General features: G+C 46.5%; 1 protein-coding gene across 2 annotated transcripts in view; it reads left to right on the top strand.

The window, feature by feature from the left end:
• Positions 1 to 14,201, top strand: part of LOC122552265 (noelin-2) — a 472,756-nt gene that overhangs the window by 312,485 nt on the left and 146,070 nt on the right. For both annotated transcript variants that reach the window (XM_043694956.2, XM_043694955.2), the window contains exon 3: positions 8,845 to 9,000. In XM_043694956.2, the coding sequence (XP_043550891.2) occupies positions 8,845 to 9,000 (156 nt within the window). The remainder of the gene's footprint in view (positions 1 to 8,844; positions 9,001 to 14,201) is intronic.

The raw sequence follows: 14,201 nt of genomic DNA, 5'->3' as shown, positions 1-14,201 counted from the left end.
AACCTGACCTCTATAGTTCTCTGTGATCAAAAATTCCACAGATTCACCACCCCCTGAAAAGAAATTCCTCCTCACCTCTCTCTTAACCATGCATCCGTCCACACAATTGCATTTCACTTCATTTTCGGATATAAGCATAACAGGAGGAAAGGTGACGCTGTTGGGGTTCCACAGACTTTTGCAATACATTATGAGTTTCCTTCAACAAATATCTGTTGTAAAGCTCCGAGCTAAAGAAAGTAGTTTGAAAGTAGTTTTACGTGCTGTTTTCATACATGCCTGCTTCCTCAAAGCACGGGTATTAGGAGACAGAGTCCAGGTACGTATCAGTGGTAGAAATTAGCAATTCTAGAGCAGAAGGAGATCAATGATTCTCTCCAGCGAAGGTAAACAATCCAGTGGCGCAGGCAAAGAAGCTCACATGGAATGAGCTGCCAGAGGAAGTGGTTGAGGCAGGTACGTCAACAACATTTAAAAGGCATTTGGACAAATACATGGAGAGGAAAGGATTATAAGGATATGGGCCAAGTGCAGGGAAATGGGGTTAGCGTGGATGGACATTTTGGTCGGCATGGACCAGTTTGGGCTGTGGGACTCTATGACTCCATGACTCTCTATGAAGCAATGAGGTTTTGTCTCTGTATCCTACCCAATATCTAGCCTCAAAAAACGTCATGAGAAATGAGTATCCTGTCAGTATTACATTCATATATCAGGGAGTTTGCTGCATACAAATTGGCTCCTGCCTTCCTCCAATGACGACTATCCATTAAATGTACCTCATTGACCATAAAATATTTTGAGATGTCCTGAGATGGAAGGTGCTAAATCAACTCATTTTTGTTACTATACAAACATTTGTGTTCCTAGCCGATGGTGGGACAGGTACCAGAATTGCAGAGTTGGTCATTAATTTGGGATCAACTGACTTTTAAAAAGTGGAACTGATTGTTAGCTTTAAGAGTTGCTTAAAGACACTACCAAATGCACTGGAATGAGACAATCTTGAAAAGGATGAGAAGTAAGGGCATTTCATATTAACTTGCGGATCATGGATGGAGAGGGTGTGATGGCCTGAATGGCTGTTTGTTTTTTGGTTGTTTATGCTGTGGTGGTTGAGGTGGATCCATTTAAAAAGGATCTAGATTTGCCTCTAAAGTGCTGGACTCTGCTGGAAATTGGGATTAGAATGTGCGCCTGGTTTAGTCAGCCACACAGCCAAAATGGGCTGAATGGCCTCTTTCTGTGTCATGACCCTTGTATGGTTCAATGGTTTCCTGGGGGATGGTTGGACAGATAAGATTCCAAAAGCATGGACAGGGAACTGAGCTGGATGGTCAGCCATGATCGTACTAAATAGCAGATCAGACTCGAAGGGCCGTGTGGTTGAGTCCAGCTCCTATTTTCTATGCTTTTAATACGACTATAAACAAGGAATAGTTTATTCCGTTGACAAATGATTATATTTATTTCTCCTTTGGAAAAATTCAACTGCAGTCTTAGGGAAATAGGGCAAGTCTGGTTCCCCTCAGCACCCGTTTCTCTGAGTTACAGAAGCTTGAATTATTGATCATGTCTTTAATTATTTAGCCTCCCATAAAACCAAATAACATTAATATCACTTGGAATTGTTTCAGCTTATAAACACTGGCTCTGTGAAGCTAAATCACTGCACGCCTTGAACAGTTTTCTGTGTTAATGCCCACAAGTGCAAAGTATTCTTTTTAATATAAATAACAGCTCAAAGGTGAGCTTGCTAAGCAGTTACATTGAGTAACTTGCAGGGCTGTACTTTACTTCTCTCAGACTTTTCTGAAAGGATTGTGGTCCCTCTGCAGCAATGTTGGCAATCCCAAAGTAATTACATTACTCAAAATACTAGATATTAGAGGTAGAACATAGAACATAGGACAATACAGCGCAGAACAGGCCCTTCGGCCCTCGATGTTGCGCCGACCTGTGAACAAATCTAAGTCCATCCCCCTATACTATCCCATCATCATCCATGTGCTTATCCAAGGATTGTTTAAATCTCCTTAATGTGGCTGTGTTAACTACATTAGCAGGTAGGGCATTCCACACCCTTACCACTCTCTGAGTAAAGAACCTGCCTCTGATATCTGTCTTAAATCTATCACCTCTCAATGTGTAGTTATGCCCCCTCGTACAAGCTGATGTCAACACCCTAGGAAAAAGACTTTCACTGTCTACCCTATCTAATCCTCTGATCATCTTGTATGTCTCTATCAAATCCCCCCTTAGCCTTCTTCTTTCCAATGAGAACAGACCCAAATCTCTCAGCCTTTCCTCATAAGACCCTCCCTCCAGACCAGGCAGCATCCTGGTAAATCTCCTCTGCACCTTTTCCAATGCTTCCACATCCTTCCCAAAAAATGGCGACCAGAACTGCACACATTATCCCAAGTGTGGCCGCACTAGCATTTTGTATAGTTGCAGCATGATATTGTGGCTCCGGAACTCAATCTCTCTACAAGTGAAACCTAACACACCGTATGCCTTCTGAACAGCACTATCCACCTGGGTGGCAACAGTCAGGGATCTATGCACATGGACTCCAAGATCCCTCATCCAGACATTGCAAGACTGAGAGGAAAGTCCAGAACCCCTTACTCTAGAGAGGGGCAAGATTGAGGGGTGGGCTGATCAGGTTTTCTGAAATTATCAATAGGGTATGTCCACACCTTAACCATCTCCAGCCACTGCCCCAAAGGGAGCCTAGATCTCGATGCCATAACCACAAGACTGTCACTGATAAATCCAATCAGGAATTTGACATCTTTACTCAGGGAGTGGGGAGAACATTCCGACAGGAAGCGATGAGTGACAAATATTAATGGAAATTGAATCCAGCCAAACAGGATGGCAAGAAGTGCAATACAAGGTTGAGAGGGAGCTAAGCAGGGAGACAGGACCAACACGCCCCCTGAAATGTCCCCTGAAATCCATACCTGGCAACAGGTCCCCGGGCTGGAAGTCAATGCTCTAGACGATCATTGTGTGTGGACCTCTGGACCCACCTCATTGCATGAAGAGAACGTTGAAGAGGGAACGCATAGAAGGTAGATAGGCTGAATGGCCTGTTCCTGCACTGTTGTTCTGAGCCACCTTTGTAAAGCTGTTGCTATCATGCTGGAGACTCCCTGCCTTTGAAGTTGGAAGGGGGATCATTTCCTGGTCCACTCGGTGCATGACAAGTCACGGAGATTACAGTCTATTACATTTCTGGTGTCACCCAGTCACAGGCTGTGCATTGTCCCGTCATGCCCCAGCAATAACAGATGATCATCTCAAATCTAACCCATTTTAAAGAAAGAATTTAAAGAGCTCACATTGGTGTCACCATATGCCATTTTGCGAATGAAGATCCTTTCCATAAAGTTTCTCAGGTTGGGTTGGAGGGTTTGAGCTATAGGGAGAGGCTGAACAGGTTAGGGCTATTTTCCCTGGAGCATCAGAGGCTGAGGGGTGACCTCATAGAGGTTTATAAAATCCTGAGAGGCATGGATAGGATAAGTAGACAAAGTCTTTTCCCTGGATCGGAGAGTCCAGAACTAGAGGGCATAGGTTTAGGGTGAGAGGGGCAAGATATAAAAGAGACCTAAGGGGCAACCTTTTTATGCAGAGGGTGGTACATGTATGGAATGAACTGCCAGAGGAAGTGGAGGAGGCTGGTACAATTGCAAGATGTAAAAGGCATCTGGATGGGTATATGAATAGGAAGGGTTTGGAGGGATATGGGCCGGGTGCTGGCAGGTGGGACTAGATTGGGTTGGGATATCTGGTTGGCATGGACGGGTTGGAATCGAAGGGTCTATTTCCATGCTGTACATCTCTATGACTCTATAACTCGGTAAAAACCCTCATTGAGTGGTCAGTTTGAGATGTCAGTGTATTTGATAAGTACAAGTCTAAACAGTTTTGTCAGCTCTATTATAAAGGCACTTCATTTGAATCTTTTTTGTGCACAAGAGGAGATATCAATAACAAAGAATATTTTTCAAATCAAGTGCAGGTGTCAGATATTCCCAAGTCATGTAGGTAACTTTCTGCATTCCCTGCACTGTGCTTTAAACTTAGTCTCATAAAAACATCTTCATCCATCATGCCAGACTTCTCTCAGAGGGATCCCCAGTTAGTGGCATTTCCTCTGCATTTGCTGCTTTGATTCCCACCCACAAGACTGTCTCTCAAGGCAATCCAAAATTCTTGTCACGCAGAACCCCCATTGGTTTCAGACTGAAAATCCTTTCATCTAATCAGCGTGCGTTGCATTTCAATGAACCCTGTGCCTACTGCTGAACAGTTTTGATAAAAGACAATAGGAGGTGTTGTGTCCAAGCATAAAATACATACAATCTGTTTCAGGCACGTTTCTCGACTGGTCTCTGGCAAATAACTTTTTGGTGGATGAAGGGCTTTTGCCCGAAATGTCGATTTTCCTGCTCCTCGGATGCTGCTTGACCTGCTGTCCTTTTCCAGCACCACTCTGATCTGGACTCTGGTTTCCAGCATCTGCAGTCCTCACTTTTACCTGGCAAATATTTGCTGAGCCAATCAGCTTGGTTAACCTGTCCTCGGCTTTCTTTGACGTGGTGTCTCCATGCATCTCATTCGGTGACAACTGTCACCTCCTGCAGGTTTTCAAACAGGTTGAGCCTTCCCACCCTGTCTCCTGTCTCCTACTGAATGCAGCAAGTTGCCAGAGTTTCTTCTCCAGCCAAGTCGAGACGCGTTTGAGAGCTCATGCAGGAGTCCATCCGAGATGTTAAAGCCGTCAAAGGCCAGCGTGGAGAAATGGTGTTGAGGGACCAGATCAGGCATATCCTGGTTGACAAGCAGGAGGCTGGAAGAACACAGCAAGCCAGGCAGCGTCAGGAGGTGGAGAAGCTAACCCTTCTTCAGGACTGTAGCATTACACTCGAAACGTTGACTTCTTCACCTCCTGATGCTGCCTGGCTTGGTGTGTTCTTCCAGCCTCCTGCTTGTCTACCTTGGATTCCAGCATCTGCAGGTTTTTTTGTCTATACCCTGGTTGAAGCAGTGTCAATGGGCCGAATGGCCTTTACCCATTTCAAAGGCATTTGGCCAGGTACATGAGTACGAAAGGTTTAGAGGGATATGGGGCAAACACTGGTAAGTGGAACTAGTTTAGTTTGGGAGACTTGGTTGGCACAGTCAAGTTGGAGTGAAGTTTCCATTATGTATGACTCCATGCTAAAAGGCATTGGTGAAACAATGCTGTATGTTAACTGATAGCACTCTGGAATCGCACACATTAAACCACACTGACCACCCCTCTCCCCCCCAACTGGGTAACCATTGACACTCTGACTTACAGCTCAGCGCCAAAATCCGAGCGGATTAATTTACTTAACCCGAGGAGGTCAGTCTTGTCAATGAGGTTGGGGAGGGGACTATACAGATGCTCCAACTGTTGGTTAATTCTGTGGGGTTTCTCTGTTGCTTGGGCCGGTTTCTCTAACGAGTGCTTTCCACCAGACTACTGAAGAAGGTCTATTCTCCACTCCCCTTTCTCTCCAAATACCCAAACCTCCCACACAGATATCTGTGTTTTTTGCTTTGTCCATCGGCTGTCTTATCATCTCCAGCCTTTTATCTGATCGTTGATTCAATCCTTGATCCTATTCTCGATATGAAACATAACAAGGCATGTGGGAACATGGTGTTGAGATGGAATAGAATAGGTAGAGCCCTAATTTGGCATGTTGTGGTGCAGACCCGATGGGCTGAATGGCGTAATTCTGTGAGGAATTGGAACCTCATTGTTACTGTTGGCTTTTGCTTGACCTTGTGGTTGAGCCAATAAGAGATGGGGCTAACTTTTGTTCCATCCACAACTCCAACTCGGTGCATTTGTTACTGACCATCATCTTCCACTATCAGTCCCAGGAGCACGTAGACACGTTAAGGTGGGTGCATCCTGCAGATGGTAAGCTCACCTCTCTACCTGCCCAGTCAGTCTCTCTCCTCCTCCTCTCTCTGCCTATTCCCTTCTCATTTCTGTCTCACCATTTTCTCTCTGCTCCACCCCTCCCCGTCTCTCTCTTTGAACGCGAAGTGCAGACTTTGCAAAACACTTACTTTCTGACTGCAAATATGACCCTGAGCTTCCAGTTGCCTACCACTTCAACACCCTACCCTGTTCCCTGGCCAACATCTCTGTCTCAGGCTTGCTGCAGTGCTCAAGTGCAGCTTAGCACAAGCTGGAAGAACAGCATCTCATTTTCAACTTGGAGACCCTGTGGCCTTCACGAGTTAAAATCGAGTTCAATAATTTGAGGGCATGAGCAACTTCTCCAATGTCCTTAACCCAACCCCCCACACACCAGACCCCTGTCATGACAACCATCCCATTGTCAGCCACTAATGGTGTCCATTAGCTATTCATTTTCCCAGGCTGACCTTTACCCAGGTCCTCTGTCTGCCCAGTTGTTGTTCTCTGTTTGGGTTCCATATCCGCCTATCGTTTACTCCACCCTCCATCCCACACCCCGACTTCAACATATGCACCAACCTTTCCCTAGCTGCAATCAGTTCCGGAAAAGGGTCACTGGACCAGAAATGTTAACTTTGCTTTTGCTTTCCACAGATGCTGCGAGACCTGCTGAGCTTTCCCAGCAATTTCTGTTTTTGTTACTGATTCCCAGCATCTGCAGTTCTTTCGGGTTTTTTTTCTTTTTCTTATCCCCTCCTTGTCAATTCCTCTCTCTCTCTCTCTCTCTCTCTCTCTCTCCCTCTCTGTCTCTACTCACCCCTTTCTCTCTGTCTCTCGCTCTCACTCTCCCCATCTCTCTTTTCCCCTCTCCCCACTGCTCTCTTTCTTCTCCTTCCCCCTTTGTCTTCTCTCTCTTTCTTAGCCCACCTAGTGCCTCTGTCTTTCCACACCCTCTCTGTCTCTCCTGCTCTTTCTTTTTTGTCCCTCTTCTCCCTCCCTTCCCAGCATCTCTTTCTGTCACCTTCTCTCTCTCTCTGCCCCCTGCCCAACCTTTTCCCTGCTCTCTCTCTCTCTCTCTCTCTTCACCATCTTTCTCTCTCCCCCTTCCACTATCTCTGCTTCGATCTCTGTTCCATCATCTCTCTCCGGAAACAAAGTTGGGGACATTGTGATATTAATGTAGAAAGCTTGCCAAAGTGTGTCTGCAACTTTGAATCTCATCGGCACCATCTCCGTTTTCCTTAAAAACAGCAGACCGAAGTCTCGAAACAAAAACAGAAAATGCTGGAGAAACTCATCAGGTCTCGCAGCATCTATGGGAAGAAAGCAGAGTTAACATTTCAAGTCCAGTGTCCCTGCTCCAGAACAAGACGTAAAACATTAATTCTTTCTCTCTCTCTACAGATGCTACCAGACCTGCTGAGTTTTGCCTGCATTCTGTTTGCTTCAGATTCCCAGCATCTGCTGTTCTTTGTTTTATAGATGAAATATCGCGCCCATCATGAGCTAAGTGAGTCTTTTTGGTTGCGACGATGGCTTTGTACTGGATTTTTTTTGAAGAGAGGTTGTAAGGCAGAGGTGCTGAGCAGTCTGGGAGAAGGTAAACATTTCTGGAGGCTTGGCTTTTCTTAAATGCAGCCTGAATGGGTGTGGCCAGCTCTCGCAGATCAGGATTTCTGGCTTTTGTTTGTTTTTCAGTAACACCCAAAGCTATTGGGGTCTCAGCAGAGTTGGGAGCTTCAGTGAATGTCTCCTGGCTACTAGTCTCTCTGAATTCTCGCTTGATGTATTTTTTTCCTCCTAAGTTGGAGAACTGCATGTCAGAATTTGCCTTTTCACCAAAGGGTGTGTTTATGGATAAGACTATAAGACATTGGAGCAGAAATTAGGCCATTCAACCCATTGAGTCTGCTCCGTCATTCAACCATGGCTGACAATCATGGATGTTACTAAATTGGAACAGTTAATTAGGAATAGTTACTGCATCTGCTATTCTGTTAAATTTTCCAATAGAGTTAAGTTATTCTTTAATCTCTCTTTCTTTGGTTGTATTTTAACTATAATGTCTAAATAAAACGTGTTTTGTTTATCAGCGAGTAATTTGAGCAGTTGCATTGCATCAGGAACAAACACTTCCTGTCTGCCTTTTCAAATAAGAAAAAGTTAAGGTCTAGTTACCTTCTTAAAATATCTTGAGGGGGTCCATAACAAAATTATGGGTGTCTTGAGCATCAGACTCTTTGTATTTTTACAAATTGAGGAGTGATAGATTTAGGACAGATATTAGGGGTAGTTTCTTTACTCAGAGAGTAGTAGAACATGGAACAGCCTGCCTGCAATAGTAGTAGACTCGCCAACGTTAAGGGCATTTAAACGGGAATTCGACATACAAATGGATAATAATGGAACAATGTAGGTTAGATGGGCATCAGATTAATTTCGCAGGTCAGCGCAACATCGAGGGGCGAAGGGCCTGTACTGCACTGTAACGTTCCACGTTCTATGTACTAAATGTCTGAAAATGGTCCTGTCAAAATTTCTAACTCCAAGATTACAGCCATGTGGGCAAGCTGTTCCTTTGTTTGTGCCAACATCCTAAACTTTAAAAATCCTTTTCTGAAGGCCCCAAACCTCACGCTTCCTTTTAGAAACTCATTGAAACTATTTCTCCTCCCAAGCCTGTGACCAATTGCTCCAAGTTTCCCTCTGTAGCTCTCTGTCCAATATTATTTGTTACTTACCTTCCATCAAGCGCCTTTGGGGAGGTGTTAGTGTGCTAAAGTTTGTACAGAAATGTACGTTGTTGTTCTAACATGTATGTGGGAGGGACTGGATCTGTCTGATCAATGCAACACTTCATGTTCCAGGTTCAGAACATCTCACAGTCTATAGAGGTCCTGGATCTGCGCACTTACCGTGATCTCCAGTATGTACGGAACACAGAATCATTGATGAAGGTTCTCAACGCCAGGTTGAAAGTCGCATCAGAGAGCCAAACCAACCTGTTGAACAGAAATTTCCAGGTATAGTGCAGCCCCCCAGGGGGGAAATCTCTTTTCATCACCACTTTCCCTCCCGACTATTGCACAAATGAATCTCCAGTTGGATAGGACTGTCTGACCAAGTAGCCATTTGAGGTTAGACATTGTGGATATTTAACTGTGGAGACAATCATTCTCTCAGATGTACATCTCAATCAAAGAATGAGCAGTGCGACGTCTGTCCACTATGACCGAAGCCTGAACGTATAGGCACTGCATGCTGGTTAGCAACTTTATGAGATCAACTTAACTCAACACAGGGCAAGGACCTGGCATCTTTCTGCTCTCTGTCTGTGCAGAAAAAAACTTGTTCTTGCCCACTGGAGCAGTTTGAGCGTTACATACAATATTCTTTCTCAATGTGGATTTTGCCTTTTGCGCACATCGTACGGATCCAATGGCAGGACAGGCTCTTGTATCTGGACGTGAGCCTGTGTTTCTGTGGGTCTCAGTGTGATCGTATTTCTGTGAGTCTCAGAGTGATCATGTTTCTGTCGGTTTCAGTGTGGTCGTGTTACTGTCGGTCTCAGTGTGATCATGTTTCTGTCGGTCTCAGTGTGGTCGTGTTTCTGTGGGTCACAGTGTGATCATGTTTCTGTGGGTCACAGTGTGGTCGTGTTTCTGTGCGTCTCAGTGTGATCATGTTTCTGTCGGCCTCAGTGTGGTCGTGTTTCTGTCGGTCTCAGTGTGATCGTGTTTCTGTGGGTCTCAGTGTGATCGTGTTACTGTCGGTCTCAGTGTGGTCGTGTTTCTGTGGGTCTCAGTGTGATCATGTTTCTGTCGGTCTCAGTGTGGTCGTGTTTCTGTGGGTCTCAGTGTGATTGTGTCTCTGTGGGTCTCAGTGTGATCGTGTTTCTGTCGGTCTCACTTGGTCGTGTTTCTGTGCGTCTCAGTTGGCCGTATTTCTGTGCGTCTCAGTGTGATCGTGTTTCTGTGGGTCTCAGTGTGATCGTGTTTCTGTGGGTCTCAGTGTGATCGTGTTTCTGTGGGTCTCAGTGTGATCGTGTTTCTGTCGGTCTCAGTGTGATCGTGTTACTGTCGGTCTCAGTGTGATCGCGTTTCTGTCGGTCTCCTAGTGGTCGTGTTACTGTCGGTCTCAGTGTGATCGTGTTCCTGTGGGTCTCAGTGTGATTGTGTTTCTGTGGGTCTCAGTGTGGTCGTGTTTCTGTGGGTCTCAGTGTGGTTGTGTTTCTGTCGGTCTCTGTTCGGCCGTGTTTCTGTGGGTCTCGGTGTGATCGTGTTTCTGTCGGTCTCAGTGTGATCGTGTGTCGGTGGGTCTCGGTGTGATCGTGTTTCTGTCGGTCTCAGTGTGATCGTGTGTCTGTGGGTCTCAGTGTGATCGTGTTTCTGTGGGTCTCAGTGTGATCATGTTTCTGTCGGTCTCGATGTGATCGTGTTTCTGTCGGATCCGTGTGGTCGTGTTTCTGTTGGTCTCCTTGTGGTCGTGTTTCTGTCGGTCTCGATGTGATCCTGTTTCTGTCGGATCAGTGTCGTCGTGTTTCTGTAGGTCTCAGTGTGATCGTGTTTCTCTGGGTCTCAGTGTGATCGTGTTTCTTTGGTCTCAGTGTGGTCGTGTTTCTGTCGGTCTCAGTGTGATCGCGTTTCTGTCGGTCTCCTTGTGATCGTGTTTCTGTGAGTTTCGGTGAGATCGTGATTCTGTCGGTCTCAGTGTGGTCGTGTTTCTGTGGGTCTCAGTGTGATCGTGTTTCTGTCGGATCAGTGTGGTCGTGTTTCTGTAGGTCTCAGTGTGATCGTGTTTCTCTGGGTCTCAGTGTGATCGTGTTTCTTTGGTCTCAGAGTGGTCGTGTTACTGTCGGTCTCAGTGTGATCGCGTTTCTGTCGGTCTCCTTGTGATCGTGTTTCTGTGAGTTTCGGTAAGATCGTGATTCTGTCGGTCTCAGTGTGGTCGTGTTTCTGTGGGTCTCAGTGTGATCGTGTTTCTGTCGGATCAGTGTGGTCGTGTTTCTGTTGGTCTCCTTGTGGTCGTGTTTCTGTCGGTCTCGATGTGATCCTGTTTCTGTCGGATCAGTGTCGTCGTGTTTCTGTAGGTCTCAGTGTGATCGTGTTTCTCTGGGTCTCAGTGTGATCGTGTTTCTTTGGTCTCAGTGTGGTCGTGTTTCTGTTAGTCTCAGAGTGGTCGTGTTACTGTCGGTCTCAGTGTGATCGCGTTTCTGTCGGTCTCCTTGTGATCGTGTTTCTGTGAGTTTCGGTGAGATCGTGATTCTGTCGGTCTCAGTGTGGTCGTGTTTCTGTGGGTCTCAGTGTGATCGTGTTTCTGTAGGTCTGAGTGTGATCGTGTTTCTGTTGGTCTCAGTGTGATCGTGTTTCTGTGGGTCTCAGTGTGATTATGTTTCTGTCGGTCTCAGTGTGGTCATGTTTCTGTTGGTCTCAGTTTGATCCTGTTTCTATTGGGGAGAAAGTGAGGTCTGCAGATGCTGGAGATCAAAGTTGAAACTTTATTGCTGGAACAGCACAGCAGGTCAGGCAGCATCCAGGGAACAGGAGATTCGACATTCCTGAAGAAGGGCCTGTGCCCGAAATGTCGAATCTCCTGTTCCCTGGATGCTGCCGGACCTGCTGTGCTGTTCCAGCAATAAAGTTTCAACTCCTGTTTCTATTGGTCTCAGTGTGGTCCTGTTTCTGTCGGTCTCAGTGTTGTCCTGTTTCTGTGGGTCTCAGTGCGGTCATGTTTCTGGTGGTCTCAGTGTGATCGTGTTTCTGTCGATCTCAGTGTGGTTCTGTTTCTGTGGGTCTCAGTGTGGTTGTGTTTCTGTCGGTCTCAGTGTGGTCCTGTTTCTGTGGGTCTCGGTGTGTTCGTGTTTCTGTGGGTCTCAGTGTGGTCCTGTTTCTCTTGGTCTCAGTGTGATCGTGTTTCAGTCGGTCTCAGTGCGATCGTGTTTCTGTGGGTCTCAGTGTGGTCATGATTCTGTGGGTCTCAGTGTGATCGAATTTCTGTCGTTCTCAGTGTGGTCGTGTTTCTGTCGGCCTCAGTGTGGTCGTGTTTCTGTGGGTCTCAGTGTGGTCGTGTTTCTGTCGGTCTCAGTGTAGTCGTGTTTCTGTAGTTCTCAGTGTGGTCGTGTTTCTGTGGTTCTCAGTCTGGTCATGTTTCTGTGGGTCTCAGTGTGATCGTGATTCTGTGGGTCTCAGTGTGATCGTGTTTCTGTGGGTCTCAGTTTTATCGTGTTTCTGTGGGTCTCAGTGTGATCATGTTTCTGTGGGTCTCAGTGTGGTCGTGTTTCTGTGAGTCTCGGTGTGATCATGTTTCTGTCGGTCTCAGTGTGGTCGTCTTTCTGTGAGTCTCAGTGTGATCATGTTTCTGTCGGTCTCAGTGTGGTCGTGTTTCTGTCGGTCTCAGTGTGATAATGTTTCTGTCGGTCTCAGTGTGGTCGTGTTTCTGTCGGTCTCAGTGTGATAATGTTTCTGTCGTTCTCAGTGTGATCATGTTTCTGTGAATCTCAGCGTGATTGTGTTTCTGTGTGTCTCGGCCTGATCGTGTTTCTTTCGGTCTGAGTGTGATCGCGTTTCTGTGGGTCTAGGTGTGATCCCGTTTCAGTTCGTCTCAGTGTGGTCTTAGAGTGGTCGTGATTCTGTGGGTCTCACTTCGTCGTGTTTCTGTGGGTCTCAGTGTGATCGTGTTTCTGTCGGTCTCGAGGTGATCGTGTTTCTGTCGGATCAGTGTGGTCCTGTTTCTGTGGGTCTCGTTGTGATCGTGTTTCTGTCAGTCTCAGTGTGGTCGTGTTTCTGTGAGTCTCAGTGTGGTCGTGTTTCTGTGGGTCTCAGTGTGATCGTGTTTCACTGGATCTCAGTGTGATCATGTTTTTGTGAGTCTCAGTGTGATCGTGTTTCTGTGAGTCTCAATGTGATCGTGTTTCTGTGGGTCTCAGTGTAATCGTGTTTCTGTGAGTCTCAGTGTGATCGTGTTTCTGTGAGTCTCAGTGTGGTCGTGTTTCTGTTGGTCTCAGTGTGATCGCATTTCTGTCAGTCTCAGTGTGGTCATGTTTCTGTGAGTCTCAGTGTGATCGTGTCTCTGTGAGTCTCAGTGTCATCATGTTTCTGTGGGTCTCAGTGTGGTCGTGTTTCCGTTGGTCTCAGTGTGGTCGTGTTTCTGTGGGTCTCAGTGTGGTCATGTTTCTGTCGGTCTTAGTGTGGTCGTGTTTCTGTCGGATCAGTGTGGTCGTGTTTCTGTGGGTCTCGGTGTGATCGTGTTTCTGTCGGTCTCAGTATGATCGTGTGTCTTTAGGCCTGAGTGTGATCGTGTTACTGTGGGTCTCAGTGTGATCTTGTTTCTGTTGGTCTCAGTTTGATCCTGTTTCTATTGGTCTCAGTGTGGTCGTGTTTCTGTCGGTCTCAGTGTGGTCCTGTTTCTGTGGGTCACAGTGTGGTCGTGTTTCTGTGGGTCTCAGTGTGATCGTGTTTCTGTGAGTCTCGGTGTGATCGTGTTTCTGTCGGATCAGTGTGGTCGTGATTCTTTGGGTCTCAGTGTGATCGTGTTTCTGTGGGTCTCAGTGTGGTCGTGTTTCTGTGGGTCTCAGTGTGGTCATGTTTCTGTGAGTCTCAGTGTGGTCATGTTTCTGTGGGTCTCAGTGTGGTCGTGTTTCTGTGGGTCTCAGTGTGACCGTGTGTCTGTAGGCCTGAGTGTGATCGTGTTACTGTGGGTCTCAGTGTGATCTTGTTTCTGTTGGTCTCAGTTTGATCCTGTTTCTATTGGTCTCAGAGTGGTCCTGTTTCTGTCGGTCTCAGTGTGGTCCTGTTTCTGTGGGACACAGTGTGGTCGTGTTTCTGTGGGTCTCAGTGTGATCGTGTTTCTGTGAGTCTCGGTGTGATCGTGTTTCTGTCGGATCAGTGTGGTCGTGATTCTTTGGGTCTCAGTGTGATCGTGTTTCGGTGGGTCTCAGTGTGGTCCTGTTTCTGTGGGTCACAGTGTGGTCGTGTTTCTGTGGGTCTCAGTGTGATCGTGTTTCTGTGAGTCTCGGTGTGATCGTGTTTCTGTCGGATCAGTGTGGTCGTGATTCTTTGGGTCTCAGTGTGATTGTGTTTCGGTGGGTCTCAGTGTGATCATGTTTCTGTGCGTCCCAATGTGGTTAATTTGCCATGATCTCAGTGTGATCGTTTTTCTGTCGGTCCTAATGTGGTCGTGTTTCTGTCGGTCTCGGGGTGGTCGCGTTTCTGTGAGTCTCAGTGTG

The sequence above is a fragment of the Chiloscyllium plagiosum genome, unplaced genomic scaffold (genome assembly GCF_037043375.1).
Source record: "Chiloscyllium plagiosum isolate Xiang-an unplaced genomic scaffold, Cpla_swu_hap1 HiC_scaffold_45, whole genome shotgun sequence".
Taxonomy (NCBI): domain Eukaryota; kingdom Metazoa; phylum Chordata; class Chondrichthyes; order Orectolobiformes; family Hemiscylliidae; genus Chiloscyllium; species Chiloscyllium plagiosum.
The sequence above is the reverse complement of the archived record's forward strand: the minus strand, read 5'-3'. Positions and strand labels throughout refer to the sequence as shown.